This window comes from Chrysoperla carnea, chromosome X (genome assembly GCF_905475395.1).
Source record: "Chrysoperla carnea chromosome X, inChrCarn1.1, whole genome shotgun sequence".
In the NCBI taxonomy this organism is placed as follows: domain Eukaryota; kingdom Metazoa; phylum Arthropoda; class Insecta; order Neuroptera; family Chrysopidae; genus Chrysoperla; species Chrysoperla carnea.
In genome coordinates, this window is record NC_058342.1 from 1,506,725 (window position 1) to 1,529,813 (window position 23,089).

The following is a 23,089-nucleotide window of genomic DNA, read 5'->3' on the forward strand; positions in this document are numbered from 1 at the left end:
GTTAAATTATAAAATTCTATCCTTTTTCTATACGTTGAAAATCTTGGAGTATAATGCGCATCCAATATAGTAATTAATTCATCAAAACTTTTAGAGGTTGGGTCGCTTGGATCACAAAGGTCATGTAATAATTTTAAACTTTTTTCTCCTATCGTTGTGAATAGCACTGGTACTTTTCGTAATTCTTCTACATTATTTGCTAGAAAGTACATTTGCACGCGGCTTTTATAAACTTTCCAATCCTCTTCCGGATTGAATTCCGGAAGCGTGCCTATTGTACCAATAACCTGTACGTTTTGTGTCATGATAATTTATTTTCCAATAACTTTTTACTTTCTATTTAACTAAATTTCCAATTTATCTCGTCGCCAATTGTAGTGTCCGTAACACCAAAGGTTTAAATAAATACATTATTTAATTGAAACAATTCATTTATTACAAAATAACATGTTTATTCTATAACATGGTTCACACAACTGCTGGAGTTTCACATTATATATAGGTGGTAGCACCAACCTACTATTCAAAGAATTACATCTACATACATACTCTACAATAAATTAGCTGACTAGCTTAATGAATTTATATTTCAAATTAGGTTATTTAAAATATTATTACTTAATAATAACATGAATGATTTAGTGTGTTAGAACCACGTTTTTGAGGATAACGCCGTCCAGAGCCTATCACACCTCCCGACTTTTTTTTAGAGGGAAAATAATTGCAAATTATTTTTCATCTAACTCAGAAGTAAAGTTATCCCTTAAAGAAAAATTAAAAAATTTACAAAATAAAGAAAAATTGGAAAACTATAAGGATATCTTCGTTAAATCAATCATAAAGAATAATATCATTATCATAATCATTCAACATCAGTCATGTCAAGTTCATGTGTCTCTGTGCAAGTATTTGATAAGTAAAATTTAGTGGTTTTACCTTTATAATCTTAATTATAAGTTGTGAAAGTATAGACAATTTTATATTACGTGCGATATTAATGAAAATTCTTGTGTGGAAAACTGTTTGGTGGTGAAAAATCGATTTTTTAGTGTTAACGTAATCACAGTTTGTTTTTGTTCTTAATTTTGTTTATCACGCCTAAAATTGTTAAATAATATAGCGTTTGCTATTGAATATGTGATAAGTGTTTTAATTTTGCCATTACTTCTTAGTGCTTAAGTAGCTAAGTGGATAAGTGATTGGCGTAATATATCTACAAAACATCAGTTAGTGCGTTCGAATCCTGGCACCGGTTAACCTAATTTGTATACATAAATTTTTTATTTTATTTTATTAAATGGTACTACTAGACATAACATTATGTTTAAAATGTCAAAATGATATTAGTACAAATGATACATTTACGTGCTATAATTGCAAATTACCTATTCATAATATATATATGGATCTATCTCGCGATGAGATGAAGTCTCTTAAAGATTCTAAGAAATAGCTAGTGTATTATTGTTTTCGTTGCGATATGGAAACCAAAAAATATTTAATCGATTTGCAGAAAAACATGAGTGAGTTGAATGATAAATACTCTGATATAAATAAATTGGACCAATCTTTAACAGCACTGAAACAAAAGATTGAGGAGTTAGAATCTAAGATATCGTCTACAAATAACTCCCATAGTTGTGGCAAACCCGATTTTCTGGAACAAATATTCGCAGAATTTCAGGACAGAGAAACTCGCAAAAAGAATTTAATTCTCTACGATGTTGATGAATCCTCGTCTGTACATCCTCAAGAGAGGCTCGATCACGACATTAAAATGGTTGGAGATATTGTTAAAAGTGTCATACCAACATTTAATAAGCCGCTCAGAACTTTCAGGCCAGGTAAACACCCAACTCCCCGCAAATGCAGGCCTATTAAAATTATCTGTGAAAACGAAGAAGATGCAAACGTATTAATTTATAACTTTCGCTCTGCTAGTAAAGCAAACAAAATATTGGTATCCGTCAGAAATGACCGAACCAAAATGCAACAAAATTATTATAAATTAGTAAAAGAAGATTTAAATAAGCGGATATCATCAGGTGAGGCTAACCTCATAATTCGGCACATCAATGGTCTACCACAAATTGTTCAAAATCAACAACAAAAAAACTTGTAAATTTCGGTTCAAATCCTTTATTTTCGTTATTGTGTCAGAATGTTAGGGGCCTTAATTCAAAGTTAAATAAACTCAGAAGTGCAATTCCTGTTACTGGTTGTGATATAATAATTATAAATGAAACTTGGTTGTCATCTAATATTTTGGACTCGGAACTTGGTTTTGAAAATTACTGTGTTTATAGATGTGATAGAACAGTACAAACAAGTATCAAAACTCATGATGGTGGTGTATTGATGGCAATTCATAACCATATTAGCTCTTCACGTTTTTATTGTCCAAATCTTCAAAATATTGAACATGTTTTGGTGTCTACTATCATCGGTGCTACCAAACACATTATTGGTACTGTTTACATCCCACCTAATCAAAAAACTGACATTTACCAAAAATTATGTGATGAAGTGGAACAAATTTGTAATCAAAATCCTTTTACCAAAGTTATCGTATATGGAGACTTCAATCTACCCGATTGGCCAATACATCCTGAAGAATATACCGTTCCAACTCATCTAACATCTTCAACACGTATAATTTTTGATTCCTTCATTAACGTTCTTGGCTTAGTGCAGGTGAATCAGACAGTAAACTGTTTAGGCAGGGTGCTTGATCTGGTATTTACTAATACTAATGTAGTGGTTAAAAAATCGAATGTAAATCTTGTTAACGAAGATAATTATCATCCAACTCTCAATATTTATGCGTATTATCAGTCTTCTCCTGATCATAATCTTGAATTCAACAGTATTGAATATAATTTTTCCAATGGTGACTACGAATCTTGGAAATATAATTACGTCGTTCCTATCTTTAAGACTGGCGAAAAGTCCACAATTTCAAATTATCGACCTATTTCCATCCAGTCTGTATTCCCAAAACTGTTAGATTTTATAATATGTGAGAAACTGCGTAGTGATTTACAATTCACTATCATACCTCAACAACATGGTTTTTGTCCTAAAAAGTCAACTATTACCAACCTTCTTACTTTCCAAAACTTTATTTTGGACAGCTTCAACTCTGGACATCAAGTAGATGCAATATATTTAGACTTTGCAAAAGCTTTCGATAAAGTAAATCATTCTTTACTTATTTCAAAATTGATAGCCCTGGGTATCTCGGAACCGTTTAGTAAATGGTTACGCAGTTATCTAACAAATAGACAGCAAATTGTAAAAATAAAATTCTTTACCATTAGGGATCCCATTTAGGCCTTAAAATATACTCTAGAATCTCTTCTATTTCCGATTGCAACAAGCTTCAATCGACCTTAAACAATCTTATTGCTTGGTGTTCCTCAAATTATCTTCATTTAAATATTTCCAAATGTTCTATTATTTCCTTCTCTCGTCTTCATCAGCCAATCCAGTTCTCCTACTATCTAGCCAAATCTCCTCTCTTTAGGGTAAGTTGTGTCAAAGACTTGGGTGAAATATTTGATAGCAAGCTTACGTTTAATAGTCATATACTTACAGTAAGAAATCACGCCATGAAAATGTTAGGCTTCATAATACGAAATTCGTACAACTTTAAAAACCCTCTTAGCTTTGTTGTTTTATATAAAGCATTAATTCAACCAATTCTTGAATACGCTTCCCCGGTATGGAATCCTACTTACCTTAATAACAATACACTCCTTCAGTCCGTTCAAAACAAATTCCTAAAAAAACTTGCCTTCAAATCTAATCTAATACCCGACGATAACTCCTATACTGTCCTTAGAAACATGTACAACATCCCTACCCTCCAATCTAGAAGGGAATACTTTGATATTATTTTTATATTCAAATTACTCCACAACCTCATCGATTCCCCTGAACTCCTTTCCCTTTTACAACTTCAAGTCCCTTCTATTACACTTAGAACCCCAAAACTATTTTACATCCCACCTCAGAAATCCAATTACATGCTTTCTTCCCCTATACCCGAATGATGTTGAGATGTAATGACATAGTCTAGATCTGTTCAATTCTAGCACAAGCATTATAAAATTCAAAAGTATACTTCGCACTCATATTAGCTAAACTTGTTACTGTTATTAATTTATATTTATATTATTACATTATTCATAATTAATGTTATTTTCATAATTATTGTTTTTGTTATTATTATTGTTATTATCATTATTATTTTAATTGTTAAATCTTGATAGTTTTTACATTTTTCCTATTTCTGTTATTTATTTCTTACTACTTGCACATAAATTTTTGTATTATTTTGTGTAAATGGATTTGTTCCGTAAACAAATCAATAAATAAATAAATAAATAAAAATAGAAATTTACATTTTGATGATTAATGAAATTGTAAATAAATTAAATGAATTTGGTTTAAAACGTTTTAAGTTTTAAATATTATAAACAATTTCATTTTACAATAGTACATAATGAGTTGAAACGTGATATATAAAATGAATGAAATAATTTTGCAAAAATGCAAACTATGCAAAAATTAGTTTTACTATTTATATGAGTTACCTATGAGTAGTAAAAATAAAATGTTTGTATATTTGTGAATTTGAAAAAAATTTTGCAATTGTGCGCTTATGAAAAATTTTTAGTAAACATGATTGTCCTTGAACTGAAGAAAAAAATTATTATGCTATAAATTTATAAGTTTATTCATTGTTAAAATCCAATTTGAGATTTTTAAAATTATTGATGAGATTTCGTTGATTGTTGATAAGGTTTAGTTGTATTAGTAGTATTGAATCTCGTAGAGTTTGGATGATTGTGTTGATTAGGTTTAGTTGAGTTGTAGAATTGAATCTCATAGAGTTTGGATGATTGTGTTGATTAGGTTTAGTAGAGTTGTAGAATTGAATTTCGTGGGGTTGAAGAAATGTGAACCATTTGAATATTCCATTACTTGTTGCCGTTGTCGAACTGCATTGGTCGGTTTAGGAATACACTCAGAAGTTTTTCTAACATATGGTAGAAGGTTTTGAAGTATTTGGCTTTGAGATGCCATAAATACGTAGCTTCTATCCATAAATGTCGTCATTCAGTAAGACGCCAGGGAGGGAAAATATAAGATAAGGTATAATGGTAGGGGTGGGGGTGTATAGTGTATACGTTGTTTCCATATTAAATTGTGATTCCAGTGACCAATGGTTTAATATCCACTTCCAACTTCGACAAGTTTCTGAGTTGTCCATTTGAAGGTTCCGAGAACAATTACACTTCACAGTTTCCTTCAGGAGTTTGGTTAGCTGTTCCAAATCCAGTAAAACTTTCTGCATAATTTAATGTTCTCGTTTGGGAATTGAAATTTGGGATTTAAAATAGGATGATGTTTAAGAATTTGTGAAATGCCGTGTTGAGAAAACAAATTTTAATTTAAGGATTGTTTATAGATAAGATATATTCAAAGAAATGTGTAGGTTGAGCGTAGATTATTTATGATTCTCAAGTCCAAGTTAAGGGCCGCAATTTGAAAGGGATTTTTTGTTTGTTTGGGGATTTGTGTTTTTTGCTTGAATTTAGTAGATTTAAAAATTTTCATGCTTTGAGGAATATTAACAAGGTGCATTTTAATAAGATATGTGTTAATAAAGTTCGTTGGAAATTCGTATTCGTATAGGGCGTTTATCAAGGAATGTATCGTATAGGGAATTATTAGTATTTGTGGGTGATACGTTAGTACAAGGTCGTTGTGTTGTGAGGGGTTAATATAATTCGCGTTATTGGGGAGTCTTACTTGATGAAGAGCATATTGGGGGTTATTTGTTTGTCTCGCGTTAACAGTGAGTCGTTTTGTGAGAATAACATATATGGGGTTATTGCTTTGTATCGCGTTATTAGGGGGTAGTTCTGTGTTGAGAGCATAATATAAGGGGTTATCTTTTAGTATCGCGTTATTAAAAGGCCGTTTATTTTTATAAGTTTGTCTTTGTAAGTTTGTCTTGTCTGAGGGTAGCACTAGACAAGTGTATTGGTAAGTCATGTCCAAAGGGTTACAACGCATGTTTTTTTTTTTTTATTTTAAAAAAAGATAAAAGTAAAAGAGAAGATAGGAAAGTTATACAGAAATATTTGCAACAACAACAAAAATTTGGGGATTTTTATACCGGGCTAAACCGAACTAGGAATAAGGAACTTGAGAGCATTAAAAATGTAAAATGTCTTACTAACCTTATTGGATTCGTTGATCAACCAAATCACAAAAGAGAACCGTTTGGAGTAGAAATTGATCTCCTGTCAATTCTCCAACCGTGTTGATTTCACCGCTGCACACCAATTCTGTTGTGTGACTGCTTGTAAATTGTTGCAGCAATGTTGAAATCCAATGTCCAAAATTAACACAATTGCACTGATATTCGTTTATTTTTAATTTATTCGATGAGTTTGAAAATTATTTATTTATAAAGTTAACGATGTTTGTTACGAAGTCAGTAGAAATTGAAGTTGTAAGTTGAAATAATTACTGTATCATTAATTTGACGTTTAACTCAACTTAAGTTGACGTATAATTACTGTATGATTCTGATCAATCTCCAATGTTTTTAAATACAAAACTTTTAGGTCAAAATATTAAATATTGTGACGTAAAAATTAAAATATTAAATATTTATTTTGCTGACAAGTAAATATAATCAGAGCCATCCATGCTGCTATCACACATTAGAATTCTCAATTCAATTATTTACATAATTAACTTAATAATAATAATAATAATAATAATAACCAATATAAATTAGCTGACTAGCTTAATGAATTAATATTTCAAATTAGATTATTTAAAATATTATTACTTAATAATAATATGAATGAATTAGTGTGTTAGAACAACGTTTTTAAGGATAACGCTGTCCAGAGCCTAACAATATCTCTTACATTCATTCTTTCAATATAGCTTATTCATATTACTATATGGCGTAAAAGAAACGTCCATGATAGGATTTATAGGAAATGATTAGTCTCAATGGCGGGGCAGGTACTGAGCAAGGTAAAAGCAAGGTAAAATACATGTGTTGAAAAACTTTATTGCCCTAGCAGGAGTAACAAAAATTATAGATTGGTATCAAAAATAAGCGTAATATATTAATCACAAACCACTCCAATGACATTGTTTAAAATAGTAAGAAAAAATATTTTCTGCTCACGCTGAAATTTTAATGGCGAGACATGCTGGAATTTATATTTTTTAAATTAAAATTCCAAAAAACCAAATAATTTTGGTGGTGAAATAAGCTGCAAGGCACGCTAAAAGATATCCCTTAAGAAAGAGTTAGACCCAAGTAGGGAAAGAATGAATATGAGAGCGTTCATGAAAGTTCCCGAGTTCGGTCTCACTCTATATAAGGGATATCTTTAAGCGTGTCTGTTAGCTTATTCCCTCATCGAAACGATCTAGTTTTCTGAAATTATTGTTGTGAAAACAAACAATTGGATGACTTTCTTGTTGTAATACTCTGTATAGAAAGTGTTGAATAGCAGTTATTGCATTATTTTTTTATAAATTAGAAGAGTGTAAAAGACCAACACAATTATAATGGCCTTTTAATCGGCATTTTTTTGTTTTTCAAAAATTTTCGAAAGTATTTTTTAGAATTTTGTTTACATTTTTCGAGAATGCTTCACAAGAACACTAGTTGAAGCTATCTGAAAATTTTCAACTGCCTATCTTTTATAATTTTTGAGAAAATAGATACCAAAATTTCAAACAAAAGTTGTTTATTTTTTAAAAAGGAACATTTTAAATTTAAAATTTTTACCTATCTCTAGCGGTAAATTTTTGTTCTATCTTTAACGGTTCGCAAGATGGGTCCTATGGATCAAAGACTTAACCTATGTTCTTGTCATTTACGAACTCTTATTTTTTACATCCTGATTACGCTATAAAAATTTCAATTTCGTAAATTTTCGGGCCTGTGCATGTACTTTCGTTAGTTTAATAAAAGTCGTTCTTAGTAAATTAAAAAAAACTTGTGATGGAAAAATGGTGAAATTAGTTCAAATGAATTTACTCATTATTATAAACGGTAATAGGTGTTACTATTTTAGAATCATTTATCATTAAAATTGTGGTTTTAAACAATCTTTGTTTTTATTTTACAATTCACCTGTATATTTTTGCAGTTGGTTTTGTTTTTTGTCTGTTGCACTTACCATGGTGACAATTTATTTGATTGCCATGCATTATCGTATCTGCACATATCATACATCAATTTTACACTTGTCCAATTTAATCGCGTTGCGTTGTATCCTAATTTTTCACCAATATTCAATAACATTTCTTGTACAAGTAAAGTTTCTGTAAAACGGTCAGCTTCAGGAAAATCCATTGAAGATGAGAATCGTTCATCATAGACCTAAAAAATAACATATGATTACGTTTTTTATAGTTACACTAGAAACTATGCGTGAAATTTTCGCCCCAAAGGCACCACTTAGTGTGCACTCGGTTTATTCAGCAATAGGCACACGGCCTTCGCTTCGCCAACGCCAATCGAATTTGTATAACAAGATAAGGTTATATTCACTGTCCACGAAGAACACACTTAGGGCTATAGAGCCCATTTTGTATATACTAACAGTATTTTAAATAAAAAGTTTTTTTTTTTTTAATATAATTTTTAAGACAATTTTTTGTTTACAAATCGTTTACACAATACGTGTCGAATTAGAGCAACAGAAGTCCAATGTTTTTGCTATTGTTATTAATTACAAGCTCTTTTGTAAACCAGAGCTTTCTAACTGTTTTAATAAAAGCGGCATCACACGAGTAGTACGTTAAGACAAATATTGACAATTTTTCATTTATTGTATAACTAGACGATGTTTAAGATATGAGAATTTTGGAAAGCAGTATTTAGATGTGTAGTAAAGTTGAATATCATATTCAAATTTTTACTCAATTAAGCAAAATTATAAAGAATTTATTTAAAAACGTTCCTTCCTTTTACAGCTTTAATACTTTGGAAGAAGTGTATCAAATCCGTACATTGCTTGATGGCAGCTGACTGGGCTGTAATGAGCCTGAAACCTCATTGACGACAAATGCATTATGCACCTTTCTTATTAATCAACAGTTTGATTTCAGTTTAATAGATTAATAGAATAGTAAAGTTTACTTCCTCCGTTAAAATTTGGGATTTTGCATTAAAAAGAGTGTAGAAATAATTTCCTAGAATTCAAATTGTAGGTGTATGTTGAAAATATGTAATTATAATATTGCTTAATTCAATGAACTTACACGCGCTAAGTATGTATGTCAAATTATTATTTATATAATGCTTTGACTGCATTTATTTAATATATATAGACTCACATTTTTGACAATAAACTACTTCTAAATATTTAACCTCAAGGGCTTTATTTCGATTTCCTCAACAGTGTAGTGTATTAAAAAAATATTTTGTAGTTACGTTGTAATAATTTTATGGTGATAACATCTATTATTATCGTGGGTGGGGGATTTAAAATAGTTTACATCTCCGAAGTGACACTTGCATTGGAGCGTCAAAAAATTCTAGTTAAGGGATTCATTTTACCACTTACTTTACACAAATGAAGATTAATAGTGGGGTCACTTAGCTTGAAACTATGCTAAAATATTTCACATCTGGTAACCAACGCGCCCTTTTGGTTTCAGAAAGTACATGGGTAGACTAATCTAAGCAGTCCGGGACACAAATTTTTCTGGCCCTCTAGCGGCGTTGTTGATGTAATCAATATTGGTAAGTGTCACTTGGCGCTACGAGCTCTGGTGGTTAAAAAGTATAACTACTGCTAGGGTGACAGCTGTGATTTAATTACCTAGAGTTACGTAGTTTTTATTTATATAATCGCAAATAATTGAAATGTTTTTATCTTTAAACCAAGTTCTTGACTTTATTGAGACTACTCCTAAGTCTCGTAATTTTGTAGAAGGAGAGAAAATAATTAATGCAGGTCATTTAATCTACAATGGGTTGGAAAATCAAAACAATGATCAATACGATATTTTGTCGTATTGTATACAATCATCAGCTTTTCGAGATAAACCCCATGAAATAAAAACAAATTGTTTCATCAAAGTGTAAAGTTTCATCAAACTTAAGAAATAGAGCATGCATTTAGGTTAGTCTTTTAAAGAACAAGATTATGAAATAACTAATTTTCTGTATCTTATAGAAATATGTATATTTTTAAACAATAAGTAAAGAAAGATACAAAATTATTAACTTACTTGGTAAAAAGTAATCATTTTTAGTAAAATGCAAAGAGCAGATGCTCAGTAAAATGCTCAGTAACATTTACTACAATTTTCAAAACTCGTTCCCACATTTGCCTACAATCTATTTTTTCATCTTCACCAAAATAATTTTCGATTTTAACGAAAAACCGAATAGGTTTTGGAAAATGATGAAAACGAACATCTGGATTTTGGGCTGCATTACTTGAACATCCATAAACACAACAGTATTTTCTACTTTTTGTTTTTTTTTTTTTTTTTTTTTTTTTTGAGAAAATCTAGCTCGACAATTATTTAATAAATCAGAGGCCATAGTTAAGTGTTAATTTTCACTGATGTACACTCTTTTTATTATTAATAGACGAATTATAAATAAACAAAATTTGATAGCATAAAAATTTGCCTTATTCTTATGTATGGCTAACTACCAGCTGTCACCCTAGCGCTAGTTTATAATGCGACCACCAGTCAGCGCACCATGTCCGGTGACACATACCATATTCAAATTTTTATGTCACGGTCCTACATTTCCCTATATAACTCGCGTTGGTATTTGGATATATGGATATGTTGTTAATGATTATTAATCAAGAGAAAACGCATTTTCTAATTTTGATTTAGATTTTTTGAGCCCTTTCCTAAATAACTTGAAATCTGTTATATATAGCTGAAAACGGTATATATGAACCATTATAAAAATTACTTATTGTTGTTGTTTACTTATAATAATGCACACGATATTTACGAGCCCTGGTTCGAGTGTATTTTTTTCAATTCTCTTAAATCATTATAAAAATCTTTATTTTATCAATAACAGTACAAATTATACATACATGATTTGTAATATGTTTCGTAGCACGACAAGTATTAGGTAACACCCGGCGTGCGGCGCTAACAGTACATTTCATTGTATATTAAAATAATTTAAGGTGAATAAAGTAGGTTCCTAGCAGCTATTCGCTGCTTTTATCTATCTGTTTATTTTTGTTATTACATAATGCTTATAGATAACTTAAAATTATATTTATTTGAGGTGCAATATGCGATGGTCTTGCTATTGTGTTGATGGTGTCAGACTGCTTGCGGTCTGTGGCACTGTGATGTTAGCAGGTGTATGCTTTGTTTATTTACATTTATTTATTTGTTTTGATTTTAGCCATGTAAATTGATAGTTCAGTAAATTAGCTTGTGTTTATTTATGAGTCTTGTTTTTTTGACAATATTTTTTGTTAGTTTGCTATTGTTTATTTGGGTTGTGTAGAATTTTTTGGAGATTTTGTTTAAGTGCTCTTGTATCGTCACTATTCCCGATCGCTTATGTAGGTCGGTTATTTTGGCATATCGATCCATGTTAAGCACGAGACGAAGACATTTGTTTTGTAATCGTTGTATTTTGTTTATTGATGTTTTGGATGCACTGCACTAGATAGGTGCCGCGTTGGTTATTACAGGTTTTATAATTTCGGTGTACAACAACGGTTTGGCTTTTATTGACAACGCACTGTATTTATTTAGCAAGAGGTAGAGGGTTCTTATTAACCCATGGCCCTTTTTGATAAGACTATTGATCTGCGGTATAAACGACATGCCCTTGTCCAGGGTTACCCCCAGATATTTCATCCTGTCGCTAATTTTGATTTTCTACCCGTTGACTTTTAGGTGGCTGAAAACTTTTACGTTTGTGCGTTTTTGTGCGTGTTCTGTTTTTGAGTTATTTATTTTCATTTTCCATTTTCGAGCAAAATCCAGAATTATATATAGGTGAACCTGGGTTTTCTTTGTCGCAACTTGGGCACTAAATGAATGCGTAAAGATTGCGGTATCATCCGCATACACCGCAAGTTGTGTATTGCAAACTTGGGCATGTCGTTTATGAACAGATTGAAAATTATCTGTCCCAATACCGACCCTTGTGGGACGCCAGCTGTAGTTTTGGCTATTTTTGAAATATTGTTATTTATTTTGACCACGAATGATCTATTTTTGAGGTACGAACCCAGCAGTCTGCCAAGCTTTTTGGTGGGTTTGTTTTAATGAATTTGTAAATTACGCCGTCTATCCAGAGCGAGTCAAATGCTTTTTCGATATCTAGAAGAGCCATGGAGGTGACTTTGTTTTTATTGTAGTTTGTAGTTATTGCATCGGCAATTCTTGCTATTTGCAATTCGGTTCCATGACCCTTCCGGAAACCGAATTGTTCATCTGAGATGACATTGTTCCCATCAAGATGTTTGTTCAGTCTGGACAGAATGACTTTTTCCGCTACTTTTGACAGTGAGCTTAACAGGCTGATGGGATTAGTATGGTCTTTGTTTAGTTTCGGTATTGGGATTACAGTGGCCCTTTTCCAAGCCATGGGGTAATATCCTTGAGTTAGGATTGCGTTAATTATGTAACTTAATTGAACCCTAGCCTTCTTACTGAAGTTATTGATAAGCTTGTTGTCAATTGCGTCTTGACCAGGAGCTTTGTTGTGGGGTAGTTTGCGTATAATAGTTGCAATTTCTTGAGGGCTAGTCAGCACGACCGAATCACTGGAGGATATGTTTGTGGTCATATAGTTGCGTACAGCGATTTGCACTTCGCTGTCCAATACAGAAGGTCTTTTATAAGATCGTATTTCTTTTAGGGTTTGAGCGTTTGCTTTTTCGCTGCACATAACATATGTTTTGTTTTCCTTTTCGAGGGTTGGTATGTCCTCATGCTGTTTTTTCAGTGATTTGGTGATACGCTAGAGGGTTCTATCCCCAGGCTTATCCCCTTCAACGTGTTTTCCCACCGCTCGCTCACCTGGGCTTTGATTTTTATTCTGATTATACGGTTCAATTTATTGACGTCAGACCTTAGTGAAATAAGATATTGATTTTGTAGTGCTTTCCTCATATTATTTCGGTCTTTTATGAGCCGCTTTATTTCATTGTTTAGTTCGAATTTGTTGCTTTTTATTTTAATTGTTTGGGTGTTTTGTTGTTTTGCATTTATTATGGCTTTGCTGTACATATGTACAGCATTGTCAATTTGTTCGTTGTTGTGTAGGTTTTTGTTAATTTTGATGTTTTTGTCAAGCGTCTGTCTAAACTTGTCCCAGTCTGTGTTTTTGTATGATGTTATTATTTTGTTTATTTTTTGAGTATTATAGTTCAGTAGCTGGAATGAGATTGGGTTTTGGTCTGACATCAGTGCCGCATGAGAAACTGGATTTGTCACGTCACCAACGTTTTTGTTTATTACCACATCAATATACGAGGGTGTCTGGTTATTGTGTGGGTAATGGGTCGGGTTTTCTGTGTGCAGTAGCACCAAATTGTTATTCGTGATGAAATTTTGAAGTGTTCGACCATTTACGTTGATGTCATGATTTTTCCAGTTCACATGTTTAGCATTTAAATCCCCAATATTCAGTACTTTATTGCCCAGATCTGCGAACGCTAGGAGCTCCCTAGCGTAAATTTCTTGGATTGTTGTACACTGCAATTATGTGTTGTTTTGTAATTTTATGCCTATATGTTCAATAGACATATTAATTGTTTGTTTAGTTTTTTGAAAAGGTAAACAATTTTTTATAACCAACCACTTTTAAACTTTTCAAATCACTCCGTATCGAAATCACGACTCAATACCGATGCATTTATGTTTTAGTACAAAATTGCAATTATTTCGCATTCGACTTAAGAAATAACTTTATGTGTGGTAGTTCTGCGATTAAAAACTTTGAAATTTGGAAGCCGTAACTTGCGCTGGTCAAATACTTAACAAATTTTATTTTTGCCTTGTTAAAAAAGAGGATGTTGTGTCGTGCAGTCTGATATTATATAAAATAGTTCAACGTATTGTTTTAAATATAAAAATTTGAAACTTTTACAAATATACACTTTTTCCTTTTGCCGGTTTACAAAACAATATTTTGGTATTCGGTGACGCAGGCTGCGTTTATAATGCCAATAGATCTGTGTCTCTATTCTTTTTTATAATTTACAAAAAAATGCATAGATACTGAGGGGTGATTTCGAAACGGAGTGATTTGAAAAGTTAAAAAGTTCAATATATAGGTGGTTACTTAACTTAAAATTAGTGAATCTGCAAACTAATGAAAGTGCTACAATTCACCACCCATATCGAACTTTTTTGCAATACATATTTTTTCATTACAAAGAAATTTTTTTTTTGGACGCATTATTATTAATCAAATTCTGTTTCAAGGGACAAGTTTTTTTTCAATTGTCTACGCATGCGTTCTACTAACTTAGTATTCGAACATCATCCGGATGATCGTTAAAAAAACCATTTTGCTCGTGGTTTGGAAACAGTAGAATTCTAAATTTAAAACACAGTTTTATTAGATGATCAAACAAATTTGTGAAGAAAAAAACCTCCATCAATGACTAAGACCTCACTAATAATATAAAATATCAACTAGAAGCAAATATACCTACTAGATAAAAAATTGAAAAAATAATTAATATTGTTACAAAATGTATCGCAACTGATTTTTCAACCGATATTTCGCATGTTATCGATCAATTAATCAAGTGCGCAATATCCGCACATATTCAGGCAACTATTAAAGAACCTATTTAAAAATGCACGCGTATATGAGCTATTAGAATTTAAAGAAAAATGACTTTTGGTCAATAAAAGCGATTTTTGCCCACACTTTTCAATATTTTTCAAATTGGCAAAAACGCTCTTCTTAGGCATATTAAAGACTAACTTTTCACTAAGGGTCGTTCAAAAAAAATTTTTTTTCAAGGAGATTTGTGCGTTTCAAAAAAATTCTATTTTTAACAGTTTTTTTTTTTCAATAAATTTTTTATTTGATAATTTTTTTACATCTAACGGACTAGATCGATCCGAAATTCAAAGTTACGCATATTTTGTTCGAACCTTTTTTTGATACAAAGCTTATTTAAAAAAAAAAAAAAAAAAAAAAAACAAAACAAAAACAAAAAAACTGTATTGAATTCTAGACTGTAGACTGTCCAGTCTATATTTCCAAAACTATCGGTTCTATGAACACCAACCTGGTCTCAAGTTGCTGCAAATTTAACTTTCTTTACAAATGAATATCACATTTTTTTATGAAAAAGCAGCCCTTTGACATGACTCGGTCGTCTGCCGAGGTCAAAAACTTGCATTTAACATTGCTATTACATGCAAAGTACATTAAAAAAAAACCTGATGTGATGCAACGTTCAAAAATTTAATTTGATTGGCCTTATTCTTTGCATCTCATTATTGTAATGTACCAATTGTTTGAAACTTGCCTTATAGTTATCTTGCTATACTATGTTGGCGATAAAATAGAAATCATATAAACCGTCCGTTTTGAGCTATATAAAACAGATTCCAAGTTATTTAGCAAAATGTCTCAAAAAATCAAAATCAAAATGAAAAAAAATTGCAAATATTTCTGGTATAATGACCGCAAACGATCATGTCAAATATACCGTTGGATAGCGCGTTTTCTCTTAATTAATAATTACTAACATCATATCCATATACAAAATACTAACTCGAGCTATATAGAGAAATGTAGGATCGTGACATAACAATTTGGCGGCCATATTGATTACGTCATCAACGCCGCTAGAAGGCCAGAAAGAAATTTGTGTTCCGGGCTTATTAGCCTCGTCTACCCATGTTACTATCTGAATCCAAAAGAGCGCATTGGTTGCCAGATGTGAAACTTTTTGCAGCTAGCCCACCCCACTATAAGCAAAGATACTTGGTATAAGCTTGTCGATTGGACATCTAAGCTTATTTTAAGAAATAGAGAACGGATTTGAATATCCACGAATTATCTTTTTCCTAATGTTGAAAATAGATATTTATAAAACAATAAAAATGATATTGCATTTTTCAAAAGACGAAATGCGAAAGTTTTTCAAAGTTTTTGAATTTTGTAAAATCTACATGGTTACTTAATAGTTGCTATTTTATCATGCAGCATAATTTGACATGTTGATGTCTACAGGAAAAGTTGCTCGTGTGTGGCCCCCTAGTGTATTAAAATAGTTTTTCCATACCAGTGAAATTTCCTTCAGATTTTTACTGCAAGTGTAATTAAATATACGATCAAGAAATATGTTACGACTTTTGGTGACACCAATGTTGAGAAATGAATGCACCTGAAATTATAAAATGGAAATATTAAATCAGATATTAATTAATTAAAGAATAATAATATTGTACAATAACATCCTAATTTATTTATTGTTTATCAACTGTTATGGTCTTAGCTTTTTTTATTGTAACAAATATGTAAATTATTCTATTTTGATGATTTGTATCAATATTAGTAAGTTGTTACATCACATTAAAAAATTTACTTGGTACACTTCTGCCATTACAGTTAAACAATGAAGGAGTGGCGCGGAGGCAAAAGTAACAATAGCACTCTTAAGACCTAGGTACGGTGTTTTTTGGGGTTTTTTTTTCGTTAAGTGATTTTGAAAACTGTTGCATCACTATGCATGTGCATAGTGATTTTTTTAGCATAATTCAAATTTATCGTTAGTAATATTTAAAATGTTAAAAGAACTCTGTCTAATAAGGAATATACATGGGGTTGGAAATAGACGATTTTGTTTTCTGAATATTAACTCCTTAAACGATTAAATAGAGTGGAGGGTGAAACAGGTTGGTATTAATAATCGTAGAACTGACATTTAAAAACTGGAAATTATTGTATAATAAGCATAAATTTTTTTTACTTCGAGTTGAGACATAGTTATGGAAATAAATATCACGATACTCGAAATAAAATTGTATACTAAGAAATTCTATTTAAGAGATACAATTAAGAAACATATATCCGACTCGCTCAATATCGATATTTCGATTGCAACGCATCGGCAGTAGCTAAATTTATTCATATAACACATTACAAACATTTTTTACAAAATTAAAAAATAAATATGCAAAACACTGCCAACAATTACAGTAACGCCTTACAAAAACAAAAAATACAAAAATTATCACAAATTTGAACAAAAATTTCTCAAGACCACCAAACTTTTTGTAAACATTTCACAAAAAATTTCTCAAGACCACCAAACTTTTTGTAAACATTTCACAAAAAATTATTTGGTGGGTTTGAATTATCGACCGCAATTTATATCTAAAATTTGGCATCGTTTCTGAAATTGGTGTGTCCAAGTTCGCTATAACTGACGAAAATTGTTTTATGGATTGACCTTTAACAGTTACCATTTTATCAATTCAATGTCAGGTAAAGGACCTTTATCCCTGTTCAGTCTTATTGTCTGCCTTGTGGATCAAAATGCTTTCGTAAGCATCTAAACTATTGGGATGTCTAACAGATTTAATTAACTTGGTAGACAGAATTTTGTGTTCTATATTTAGAACAAGGTCCAAATTGCATTTTTACATCGCCTAAATATTCGCGAATTGAAATTTGTTGCTTGGTTTGACCTAAAACAATTTTAGGACGATTCGAGCAAGAAATTTGGTAGATACCCGATTTCTGTGCGTCCTATCTATCTTGTTATTACACTGGTGTTTAAATATAACTCTAAGTCACTTCTTCCCTTCGCAAACTTCATCAAAGGAGGTTGTATCCCTAATTCCTTTACGCCAGTGGGATTTTCAGAGGATAGAATCGTAATATAATAGAATCTAACCACTTAAAAATCTGATGTGATGTCAGTATGAGTCGTCTTCTATACATATCAAAATCGTATTTGTTTTTATGACGAGAAATAAATCGGTCTAAAAGTGGTTAAGTACCCTTCCACTCAAATTCGGCTGTGAAATTTATGTTTTCGTTTTCGCCGTTAATGTGTTCCATAAAATTCCGATATATTTAATTTGGAACGATCATAAACGGCGAAAACGTCGTCAACGTAGCGATAATAAATTTTTTGGAAATTATTAAAATATTTTTCCATTACTTTAATTTCTAAATAGCTCATGAATAAATTAGCCAGAAAAGGTGATAGTTGGTTGCCCATAGAAGTACCTTGAGTCTGTTTGAAATAGGTCTCTTTGAAAACTAAAATATTTGGTCTCATATAAAGTAGTGTCAACGACTAATATTCCATGAAGATTTCGCTTTTGACACCACTTTCCATGAACCAATTTTCAAACAGATTTAAAGTCATTTCAATTGGGACACTAGGTAATAAAGCAGTGACGTCAAAAGAAATGATCCTATCTTGGGGTTCTAAAACAACACTCTTAATATTGTTAACGAACTCCAAATTGTTTTTAATCGAGAAAGTTTTTGGTGCGGGTAAATTAAAAAATTCGGAAACAAGCCATTTAGCAATTTTAAAGGAAGGGGCGTTAATGCCAGAAACTATTAGTCTAAAACTATTGTCCGATTTGTGAATTTTCGACAAGCAGTATAACCTAGGAACAATTGGGTCAGAAAATTGAAGATATTTTAATCTATCTCGTTTGGCAATGAGATTGACGCAACTCGTTAAAGTATAATAATAATAATAATAATAAAATTTATTTGTTTAAAGATTTTACAACCTTTTACAAAGAATTCCTAGACATTAAACAACAAAAATATATGTAAGAAAAACAAGAAAAAATCAAACTCAAAAGAACAGAAAAAATAAAAATTCTAGAAATAATCAAAATGATTGGAAAAAAAAATTAGCAATAAAAGTATACAATCATATTAATTCATAATGGAAAAAAAAAAAAATAAATTCTAAACCTAGAATGACAAATTTCTTCATTCATTCAAAAGAAAAGACCTTATCATGAGAATTGTTTGTAGAAAATAAAAAAAACTTTTTTTATATGTGAAATAGTTTCACCGTATAACAAACCTTCCAAGTCCCAAGTCGTAGAATTGAGTTTCTTGAAAAAACCGTCACGCTCAAAGTTGTAAACAGGACAAACAAACAACAAATGATGTAAAGTTTCATGAACATTTAAATCACACCATGGGCATCTTTAACGGATTTGGATAGATAAAATATTTTTTTAAATTTATATTCCAATGTCCTAATTGAAATGACTTTAAATCTACTTGAAAATTGGCTCATAGAAAGTGGTGTCAACAGCGAAATCATCATGCAATATTTGTCGTTGACACGACTTTGTATGAGACCAAATATTTTGGTTTTCAAAGGAGCCTATAAGGCCCCTTAGGGGCCTTATGCCTATGCTTAAAGCGGCCTATTACAAACAACTCAAGATACCTCTTTGGGCAACCCACTAACACCTTTTCTGGCTAATTTATTCATGAGCCATTTAGAAATTTAACTAAAGGAAAAATAAATTATAATAATATAACATAAAATATAATATATAATAAAATATAATATATAATATAATAAAATAAAATGTAATATAAAAATATAATAAATAATAATTGCCAAAAAATTTGTTATCGCTACGTTGACGACGATTTCGCCGTTTATGACCGTTCCAAATTAAATATATCGTAATTTATGGAACACATCAACGGCGAACGCGAAAACATAAATTTCACAGCCGAATTTTAGTCGAATGGTACTTTACAATTTTTAGACCTATTATATAATATGTAATTATGTAATAGGTAGGTAATGCATTATAAAAACAAATACGATTTTGATATGTATAGAAAATCAACTCGTACTGACCGATACATCACATCAGATTTTTAAATGGTTACTCATATGTTTAAATTCTATCCTCCGAAAATTCCAATGGCGTAAGGGAATTAGGGATACAACCTCCTTTGAGAAATTTTCCGAAAAGAAGAAGTGGGCTAGAGTTATATTTAATCATCATTGTAATATCAAGATACATAGAATTTTGAACAAGTCTGGGATTACAGTTGGTTTTACATATAAGAAATTACAAAACGCCTTGGGTCAAACCAAGGTTTCAATTACGGACGTATATAAGTCGGGTATCTACCAAATTTCTTGCTCGAACTGGCCTAAAATTTATTTGGGCCCAACCAAGCGACAAATTTCAATTAGCGAAAAAGAACATAGAAGCGATGTAAAAAATAATCGAATCGAAAAATCTTGCATTTTAGACCATGTTCTAAACACTAGTTTAAATGCTTTTCGAAATAATTTTAATTCATAGGTCAGCCAATAAGATTCTCCACTGGGATAAAGGTCCTGAACCTGAATCTGAATTGATAAAGTGGATAACTGTTAAAGACAAACCCTTAAAACAATTCTTGACTGTTATAGCGAACTTCGACACACCCATTTCACAAACGATACCAAATTTTAGATATAAATTGCGGTCGATAATTCCAACCCACTAAATAATTTGTTGTGAAATCTTTACAAAAATTTTGGTGGTTGACAAATTTTTTCCTTCAAATTAGTGATAATTTTTGTATTTTTAATTTTGTAAATCGTTACTATAATTGTTGGTAATGTTTTGCATATTTATTTTTTAGTTTTAAATTTGGTAAAAAATGTTTGTAATATGTTATATGAATAAAGTTAGCTATTGCCGATGATTACTTTGCAATCGAAATATCGATATTTAGCGAGTCTGTTACATGTTTTTTAATTGTATTTTTTAAATAGAATTTCTTAATATACAATTTTATTTAGAATATCGTGGTATTTATTTCAATAACTAGAAATTATTTAATTACACTTAAAATTAATAAAATTGAAGGGCCTGTCTAAACAAAACAAAAATAATATAGAATGAAACAATTAAAAGCGATAAAAACATAGCAATTAAAAGACTAAACATGTTATAAAAAATTATATTTTATATTTATGATAGAGAAATGTTTTTGCATGGAAAAATATCAACGCACATTGAAACCACCCAGTGTGGGTGGTTACTAGAGATCACCGAACTACTTCCATTCGCAAGCAGTGAATCATATCGGACGTCCTCAATTAGGCCATGATCTTCGTATATATTAAGCGAACGAGTGAAAAATGCATCCAGTGCATACATCGACAACTTTTATCTCCTTACTAATTCCACCAAAAATCATTAAATTAGCACTATGTGTACTGCGTTTGCTCTGTCCTTGTATTTTAATGTTTGTAGACTTCACTCGAAGTCAGACGTATTTCGAAAGCAATAAGGGTGTCCGAAAGGAATTGGTGTCGGCACTGTTTACGATCGTTCGCAAATCGACTAGTGTCATTAAATAAAAAGTGTATTACATTCAACTTTAAATGATTACTCACTTGCATAATGTAAGAATATCTAAATAAAATAACTACACAATATTCTATCATATTTCTACCGAGTACACGTTATTAACACTGAATCCTACTTACAAGATAGTTCTTATCGCTACAAGGGAAATCAAATAAACTTGAATAATCCCGTCGGAAACGATCAGCTAACTCAGCCATTTGTTGAGCACCAGAATCAGATAATCTAAAAGAATTGTCAACACTTACTAGCGAATCCAATTTCCAATTTCTAATATTGTTAAAATCTTGTTCACATAGACCAGATTTGTAAGTCTTTTTCTAAAAAATTTTTCAAATAAACACAAATTTTTATAATTATTTTAATAGAATTTTCTAATCTCACTTCATAATTTTCCACAATTTCTTGTTGCATTTTTGGTAAATCGTTTTGAAGTGATTGCACTTCATCGGTCTGTTGTAATCGAATTCCATGACGAATTACAGTCCATAATTTAACAGGTTTGCAATCTAAAAAATACATAAAATTCTCCTTTAAAAAAGCATTGAGGAAATCAAACCCATTTTTTTTAATACCAAAATATTAGTAAAATACCATTTTCGCAAAAGAAATTTTTATTAAATGAAAATAACAAAAACAATTAAACACAACTATATCTGATAAGCTACAATCTGAAGGATTTTTGTGCAAACAAACTTCCGATGATGCCGATGTATTAATTATAAAAACAGCAATCGAACTAACAAAAAATGATAAAACTGTCGTAAGCGTAGGCCAAGATATTGATTTACTAGTACTTTTACATCAACTTAATTCAGATGTGCTAAATTTTTTTTCACAAAGCGGGTTCAAGTTATGGAAAGAACTCATTTTATACTTATGCTTATTTTAAACATAAATCACACACAAATATAATAGCATTGATTCATTTTTTTTCGGGTTGTAATATTACTTCTGGTTTTGCTTGAAAGGGTAAAAACACAGTAGTAAAATCGTTTCTAAATAATAAAAATTTTTCTAGTCTCGCTAGTATTTTTTATAAGAAGGATGAAGATCAAATTACTATTGCGAAAAGTAATATACAAAAGTAATAAAATAGATATTACTTTAAATCAATTAATATTCGAACTTTGCCAGCCACCTACAAATAAATCTACATTAAAATTAGAAAAACTTCCCCCAACTGAAAGACCTGCTGCACAACATCTTCAGAGTTTCACGAGTGGTCAGAGCCGAAATCCTCTCTTCCCACATTTCATCTCTGGTGCGCGTGACTTTTTCTCGAATATCAGCTGACATTCGCTTCATGGCGTCATGAAGGTCAGGCAACCTAACTCTGCCAAAATTTACGTAGTTTATTCTAAATCCGTATAAGTCGAAGTGTGTCATCATTTTATATTAGTTGAAAGCCGAAGGATCGAGATTTCTTAGGAATAGATTTTTCGATAGCAGCTTGTTAACTTCGAAAGCTATTTGATAGGTGGTTTTGATCTGTGGCGTGGTCAAGGTTTCTAGGTTTAGTGTAGGGAATTCCCTGGCCGGAAACGTGGATGCTGGGCGGCCTTGCGCCACACCCGCAACGCACAGTTCCGTGAATTGTGTCCGTTTTCTTAGCATCTGTAACATTGTACTGCACCCCGACTCTTTACGAAGCGTTCCGCTCTAACGT

At 31.2% G+C, this 23,089-nt stretch overlaps 1 protein-coding gene across 1 annotated transcript in view; it reads right to left on the bottom strand.

Annotated features, from left to right (window-relative positions):
• The window catches only part of LOC123302301 (multiple inositol polyphosphate phosphatase 1-like), a 131,887-nt gene that overhangs the window by 42,224 nt on the left and 66,574 nt on the right, over positions 1-23,089 (bottom strand). Inside the window, exons 3-6 of the mRNA XM_044885172.1 lie at positions 21,805-21,929; positions 21,543-21,740; positions 16,326-16,427; positions 8,232-8,434 (exon numbers count right to left, since the gene is read on the bottom strand). Of these exons, the coding sequence (XP_044741107.1) occupies positions 8,232-8,434; positions 16,326-16,427; positions 21,543-21,740; positions 21,805-21,929 (628 nt within the window). The remainder of the gene's footprint in view (positions 1-8,231; positions 8,435-16,325; positions 16,428-21,542; positions 21,741-21,804; positions 21,930-23,089) is intronic.